This window comes from Protomyctophum parallelum (assembly GCF_964188405.1).
Source record: "Protomyctophum parallelum genome assembly, chromosome: 19".
NCBI lineage: Eukaryota > Metazoa > Chordata > Actinopteri > Myctophiformes > Myctophidae > Protomyctophum > Protomyctophum parallelum.
The window spans coordinates 8,618,910-8,627,114 of NC_139717.1; the positions used below are offsets into that span (position 1 = coordinate 8,618,910).

The 8,205-nt window shown below is 43.5% G+C and overlaps 1 protein-coding gene across 1 annotated transcript; it reads right to left on the minus strand.

Moving 5' to 3' along the window:
* Window positions 1–2,850: 2,850 nt before the first annotated feature.
* Window positions 2,851–4,173, minus strand: LOC310876485 (eukaryotic peptide chain release factor subunit 1-like; the record flags this gene model as incomplete). Its single annotated transcript, XM_083790029.1, has 1 exon — window positions 2,851–4,173. The coding sequence occupies one exon, from the start codon at window positions 4,171–4,173 to the stop codon at window positions 2,851–2,853; it is 1,323 nt and encodes a 440-aa protein (XP_083646155.1).
* Window positions 4,174–8,205: the final 4,032 nt, after the last annotated feature.

Genomic DNA, 8,205 nt, shown 5'->3' on the forward strand with positions numbered 1-8,205 from the left:
ACTGTAAAGATTTTATAGGCCGCGGCAATATCCTTGGGAAAAGTTAAAACAACAACAAAAACATCCCTCCTCACTCCTTTGACACAAATGCCCAGGTCTAAGTTCAGATCAATTTGTCAACCCACCAAGGAGATAGTGGAGGAGTAGAACAATCAGAACCATACAATTGTATGTCTGAGTTATAAATTATATTTACTAGTCCTTACCCGTTGTGAGATATTTCCCCCCCCCCTTGTGGCCGTGAAGGGTACTGCGCCCGGGTGCGTTTGTAATTGACGTTACGCCCTCCATATGCATATGGTCAATGCCCGTGTGAAAAGTGGGAGTGATTGGTGCAGGCAGTAAGGAGCTACAGCACTGTTTCTGACAGACACACACACGGACAGACATTCGGTTAATTATAGTATGATATAATAATATAATATAATATAATAAATGATATATTATAGTTATAGAACTAAAATAAATAAATGTCCTGCACCTACGACAGTAATTCTTTACACTGTAACCAGACTGTAGGCATACCTATTGCAGACCAAAAGGAAAACACAAAACTGTTGCTTTTGAAGTTAAATTGCAATATATATATCAAACTTGATCAACCTTGATCAACCAAAATAATAATTCAATTGAGGCTTCTGGACAGGGCCCCTGACCATGATGATCCATATATGGAGCTGGCTTGTTCTTTTTTTTTTTTTTTTTTTTTTTTAAGATATGTTTTTGCGGCTTACGCCTTTTATTGTTTTTTTTTTAAGGGACAGACAGTAGGCTGACAGGAAACGGCCGTGTCGGGCTCGGGAGTCGAACCTGCGGCACACTGCGACTGGATTACCAGGAGCTGGCCTGTTCTGACAGGACTCCATATTTGGGCATGTCTGACAAAGAACTCCATAAGCTGACCTGTTCTGACATCACAGCACTCCATATTTGGGCATGCTTGACACAGAACTCCATATATAGGGATAAGGGGACGCAGAGAGACACATACAGAAATCTCCGTATGTGGGCATAAAAGGGACTTATGCGTGAAACGGGCACTCTGCATTTCCGGTTGTACCATTCTTTCTCCCCATCCCCATTATCAGATTATCATTTGAAAACTTGTACCCCTGGTCTGGACTCCTTCTGGTGTTGTGTCACTGATTCCTTGGGTTTTTCCTTAACAAGGTGATTCTACTCTTTCATACTCTCTCATTTAAGGTATTGGGATTTTTCTATAAAGCTATAAACATATTCATACTAAGGTTATTATCATTATAAAATAAAGTTAAGGTTTAATATTTACAGATTGGTAATAAATTATATTGATATAAAGGCATGACTTGCCTATACGATAAAGGGTGCATTTTCATACATCTGGCCTTCCCAAAGCTAAATGAATGGTTCAACTATACATTCTTCTATTCGAAGGTTATCTTAATGATTTATGGCTTTGAACGGCTATATGATATTTGGTCTGAATAAAGTGATCTCATCTGAGTACTGGGTATTTCATATTTTGGTTTTAAAGCCTGGTCCTTCCTTTCCATGGGCTATCAAGAAATTACAGTCCTTTGATTACAGTGGGTGTAAAGTTGGCCGAGTGGCCAAGGCTCCAAAAAGTGACAGAATCCAGCAATACCTTTTAGGGTGTTTTATTTCTCCCTGATGCAGGTTATTCACAGTGGAAACACAGGCCTGACAAACAAAAGAAACACTGAAGACTAAACTTACAAAAGACAGAACATTACTTGAAAGCAAATAGGAAACCAAACCCAGAACTTGAGAAACTCATTAGGCTATAAACCCTTCCTAAAAGGGACCCCTAGCAGCTCTCCCTGGATGTTACCTGCTTGTTGCCCAAGCAACTACTCAACCTCGGCATCCTGCAGCCTCCCTTTTATACCGGGTGAGACCATACCAAGACACAGAACTAATTGGTAACCACTTAACTCAGCTCTTGAAACATATGACAGACACCCCTCCTGCTCTATAGCACTTGGTACCTTCCCACACTCAATCAAGAGGATCACCAGTACTGCAGGAGAGCCAGTTGCCAAACATTCATCATTAAACACAAATGACACCAAACCTATATATGCTGTGACAATATTTGCAAAGTTCTCTTTTAGGCTACAATTCACTGTGAGCTACAATAATAACAATATGCACTCATGTCCATTAACACAGTCTTCCAAGCCAGCCGGCAACGTTAGTTAATTGGATGCAACTGTGTAGTTTAGGTGTGTGCATTGTTCTCCATCAATGTATGTGTATAGGGCACGGGTCGCCCCGTGACAGCAACCCAACCAACGCAACCGTGACAGTGGGTATTTCATATTTTGGCTTTAAAGCCTGGTCCTTAAAGCCTGGTCTACAGTCCTTTGATTCTTTTTAATCATACATTTATTTATCAGTGTGTGTAGTGGCAAGCTCAAACAAAGTTTGCCACTCGGCTGGACACATGGGTTTATAGAAACCTGTCAATCATCATGACACACAAACCCCCCACAAAGTCCAAATCCATTCAAATATCTTCCTTTCGTCTCATGTTGTCCTGGTGCTCCTTGAAGCGAAAGGAGCTTAGATGTGCAGTAGTGAGGCGGTTGTGACTTGTCCCCAGACATGATCGGCCTAGACAATTCTGAGGTCTCCAGTGAGCATTGAGGTGCTGTTGTTTAGCCTGAAGTTCTGCACTGTAGGCTCCACAGGCTGGTGGAAGCCCTTGGACAGTCCTCCGCGGCCTGGGAAAACATCCAGCGTGGTGTACTTTGATTTTTGTTTCTGTGATTCTTGTCGATCTGCTGACTCCTGTGCAGCAGAGGCCTTTTCTGTTGGCATTTCCGGTGCATCCAGCACCTTCTTTATTCATTCCTTTCCTTCCGTACAGTACGACTCCAGATCAATATCATCCTCAACACATTGGAAATCCACCACGTACCGTAAAATACCCCCGATGCCTCCAAAGCCCTTGACAAACTGAGACCCATTCTGACTCTTGTCTGTGACTATCTCCAGCATGGCTCCAAAACTCTTGTAGTTGTCAGCAAACCATTCGAGCAGGGGCATGCTCTCAATCAGCTCATGTTCCTTGTCTGTGAAATAGGACTTGTCCTTCTCCTGCTCTGGTGTTACATACTTATATATTCTCTCATCAGTCTCAGCACCATTGCACTCTGCGCCACGCACACGCAGAATACAGCGCATAGTAGTTAAGTTCTCGTAGACGAGGAGGGTCTCTACTGCTCCCATTTCCAGGGCTTTCACTGTGTCATCCACTCCAAAGCAGTATTTCCCCCCTGTTTCCTTGACTTCTGTAAAGTACAACTCGAAAAGCTTTGTTTCCTGGACGAACCTGACATTGGAGAGGACCTCTGTGGAAAGATTGATGGCCTGGTTGAAACCATTTTCTCCCCCATAGGATATATCCACCAGTTTCAGCACCTTTTCCTGTAACCTCGGGTCAAACATGTCAGACTGTCCGAGTTCAGTCTTGAGGTCAGCAGAGCCAGCCAGGACCAACCCGACTACATTTACCTTGTCGTTGGACACAAACAGCTGGATGGCCGTCTCAGCCACCTTCCTCAGATAGTTGTGTCTTTTCTCTGTCCTCAAACGGGCAAAACGCAGAGCTGACTGTCCTCCTCTGCCATGCTTCTTCGGCAAGTCAACAGTGAATTTGTGCAGCACCTCCCTGGTGTTTCCCTGCAGTGTACCAAACAGGGCCCCCCTGCCGTCTATCACAATAAAGCCAAACTTGCTGTCATCAGAGAGCAGGGCTGTGATTGCATCTGTGTGGAACTTGTTGTCACAGAGGTACAGGGAGGTGTTGATTGGTTTGAGTGGTTCAAAATCAATTCTGACTTTCTTCTCTTTGCCTTCCTCTGTCACAATTGTGCCACAATACACCACCAAACCATTAGGTGGGACTTCTTTGTAGGTTTTTAGCTTCTCCCGTGCAGCGGTGATGGCTCCAACCACAGAGAGTCTGTTGACTCTACTCTTGATGTTGGAGGCGGTGCCGAGCTCATCAGCCAACAGCTTGGCCTGTCTAGATATCTGGTCCTTAGGGGGGATGATCAATGAGATCATACTGGTGCCATTACCACGGGCAGCCTCCAAACCTTTGATTAGCTTCTTGAGTTTCCATATCTTTACATTGTCGTCTGCTGCGCTAGGGTCGTGCTCCATCTTTATGCTCCAGTCACTTCAGTGTCTGCTGCAGGCAAACCAACTCCGCCCTCTGCCTTTCTGAGTTCGATGAATGAATGTCCGTGACAACATCCTATACTTATTAAGTGGACCTCTGATGTCACGCTTATGTCACTATGACTTAACCATAACCATGTCTAACGTCAATGTGTTGTCATGACATATATCATATATCATGGTGAAAACAAATCAGTCAGCTCCATATATGGGCACAAAAGGGGGCATATATATATAATCTGGTGTCATCAGCTTTCTCCAAGTTATTTGATATTTCATTTTTATTACACGGCTTGGTTGAATGCTTGATTCTGATTGGTCAATCGCCAAATTCATCAGTCTGTTATTTCTGGATAAAGACCGATCCGCTCTATAACAGACCGATGCCTAATCAAACCCTTGGAGCATCTGCTGTGCTCCGCTGATTTACTGCCGTTTCCAACATGACAGCCATGTAAACACTTACATTTACAGCAAAACATTGCTCTCAAAAATGTGTTTGAAAACATTTGAGCGAGAAATAGACAAAGCAGTACCCGGAAATGGATTCTATTTGAACAAATACTTTCATTACCAAGCAAGGAAATAAGAGTCGTTTTGTTGTGTTTTGGGTCAATTCATTAATTTATGCATCAAGTATAGCCGTGTACTAAGCGGGCTAATGTATAGCTGAGTGGTCATTGTTTATAATATAAATCACCTTCAGGCTGAATAACCACCGGTGGGATCAAAAAGATCGTCTCCTTCAGCAGTTGTCAGCGCATCATAGTGTGATGGGTTGTGCACAGCTCCCCAGGTTATTTTGGTTCATTGCAAAGACGGTTCGAATCCCATTTCCCATCATAATTGCCTTTGTAAATTATACTATTGACAGCCTATTCTGCATTTGTCAGACTTAACACTAGAGTTTGTGCTTCATGGTGTGACTATACCAACATCATTGATTTGTTTCTTCAGCTATTCATTCATCAGTTCAACGGAGTGCTTATATTTGTTTAAAAAAAACAGAGTCACGAGATAACATGGCATGTTAACCCATTCTGAACGGGCACCCATTTTGTTGTCAGCATCATGTTATGCTTTAGCTATTGAAAAATAGCAGATCTACAAGCTCATATCGCGCCACCGAGTGGCGCGATACGAGCTTGTAGGTCTGCTATTTTTGAAAAATCGAAGACACTTTTAGAATCTGATCTCAGGTCAGAATGGGTTAATAATGAAACTGTCAGGATGTAATAGACATTTTTTGAATCTGATCTCAGGTCAGAATGGGTTGACATGCCATGTTATCTTGTGACTCTGGTTTTTGATCGTGACTATACTGTTCCCAAGTTCACACCTGGAAAGACGCACAGAACAATAAGTCTGTGATTTATCTGGCATACATTATCCTTTACTTATCAGACACGCCTCATTCCTATACAAACAGATTGTAACTTCAAATTCTATTTTAATTATGATAGATTAATCAAAAACATCTGGCCTTGTTTCTGGTGATATTGTCCTTATGCGTGAGGGGGCCGTGTTTTCTCAATTACTTTTTAGGTGGGAAAGCCCATAGTGCGGAGCCACCTATTGAACAAGTTCATTCACAGTCAGTCCTGTGTCCCTACTCAGAACATCTGGAAATGTGAGAGGTAACCGTCGGTTAACGAGAGGTAACCGGAAGAACGGTGAAGACGCAAAGCTCACGACCATTGTCCAAAGGGTGACGCTATATCTAAATATAAATGCACCAAGTCTCTCTGTGTGTGTACTGTTGTAATCCACGTAACACGAGAACCGTTCGCCCCACCGACTTCAAATTCGACAAAAGCTGGGCTGTTCTGACATCATTTTGACGTCTGCATAGACTCCATATTTGGGCATGCCTGACAAAGAACTCCATATATGGGCATAAAAGGGACACAGATATACAGTATCTGGTTGGGGCATGCATTTCAACTTGCATCGTTCCAAGTAGGTCAGTGCCCAATGGGCACCGCTCTAGTAGTACTCAATTGAAAATGCGAACTTTGAACAGGCATAGCTCATGAACCTAGTTTGATTGTCAGAAATAAAACGTACACATCTCATGTCGAACTTTTGTGACTTTTGACCTCTGACCTTTAGATCTCCCACCACTTTGAATTATATGAAATTGAATCTTCTCCTGGGATTTATTCATAAAAATGCACAAAACTTTGGATAAAAGTGAACTTTGGATGTCTAAAAACTGGTGGCTACTTATTCTATTTTGTATGCGTCTATGGAGTTTCTTCTGAAAGCTTAAAGCGTTTGAGTCAAGAGGCCCAATCGAAAAGGCACCGGTTTAGGGACATCATTGTTATGACTCGAATGTGGTGTGACCCAAATGCACAACGAGAAGCAAAGAAGAGTTAAAGCTCACCCGCAGTAAAGGGCTTCGTAGGCTGCTCCACAGAGGTCGAGTCCCGGAAGCAGGTGCTGTTGGCAGAGGGTGTTGTCGGCAAAAAGCGGCGACGCCGTGGCTGGTGCCGCTGCCAGAAAATGCACTCGCTATCCCTTGAAGAGGAGAGAGAAGTGAAGTCAGTGGCAGGTTCACAGAAGACAATATAATGCACAGTAACGGCGTGTAGCGGACCCAGCTGGCCAATAAGGTTGAAGACTGACTGATGATTTTAAGTTGCTTTATTAATGGATCAACGTAGAACTAATAAAATAACATAAATCAGACAATAATCAATAAACACCTCCAACATATAAAAGCACAAGCTGTTCACTTAAACCATATTTACATAACCAATAAAATCCATACAGTGCAGATATCAAATGCAATATGAAAACAACAAACCGCAATATGAAAACAATAAACCTCAAAGAATGTAACACAAGACCAACGGACCATAATAAACAATAAAAAGATTTTCACCTTGTTCCAGCTGGGTGCTAATTGTTGAGTCAGTGTGCCCATGGTTTGTTCCAACTGAAATGTACATTAAGATTAGAATTATATTAATCCTAATGCTTTGTAGATCTGCATCTTTGGGTCACTCACTTCTCCTTTGTGTTTGTACGTTCCATCGCTTTTCCTTTGGCCGTCCTTTGACTCCTTTCCATCCTTATAGTCAACAAATGTTTGTCCTTGTGTCTCTGATGCTCAACCATGGAGGACTGTTTTAAACCAGTCCCCACCTTATCCTTAACTAGACCCATGTCAAATTAAAGGGCCAGCATGTCAACACTTCCTGAACATCACAATAAAAGGTAGACTGCCGTTACACGGCGTGATGTTTAACTATAGCTAACTCTAAACACTGGAACCTAAGTCTGGCTGTCTAACTTTACCAACCGTAGACTGGTGAGGAACTGGCACAGAGCTGCAGACAGGGCTGGCTCTTGTAGCAGGCCCGGCGCCAGGATGAAATGACAGAGGGGGCAATCGGGGGCAGGTATTGGACATGAAGACAATGCGCCACATTTGCATATCTATAGAGGGCGGAGGCGCACGATTTCGTTGGCTTCCTTCCTTTCAATGCCTGGAAATGTACCATTGTTTTGTCTGTAACCATTTGATCTAAGGGGGCAAAGAGGTTGATTTAGGGGGGCAAACACCCCCTTTGCCCCCCCCGTGGCGCCGGGCCTGTCTTGTAGCCTCATCAGCTGATTGCAGACCACACTGGGTGGGGATGTTGGAACTGGAAGACAGGTTAGGTCTGCTGTGGGGTTCTCCGGCGCCCTCTGGTGGTGCTGATGGGCACTGAACACCCACAGCACAGATATGTGGAGTCGATAGGGAGCGAGACATAACAATCATAAACCTAACCCCTCCCCCATTATCATACAACAGCTGTGGGCGAGGCTTAAGTTCAGGTGGGTGGTGCTAAGGTGAAAACCAGGTAGGCTATACTTACTTAATTAACTGGTGGGTGTACCGTGTGGCCACATAAAAACATTGTTTTAACAACAAAGGGAATCTACCAACGTATCTCAAGCCTGGAACGGCCAGTCCGGTGCATCACAGGAGCAGGGACAACAGTTGCAGAGGAAGGAGAA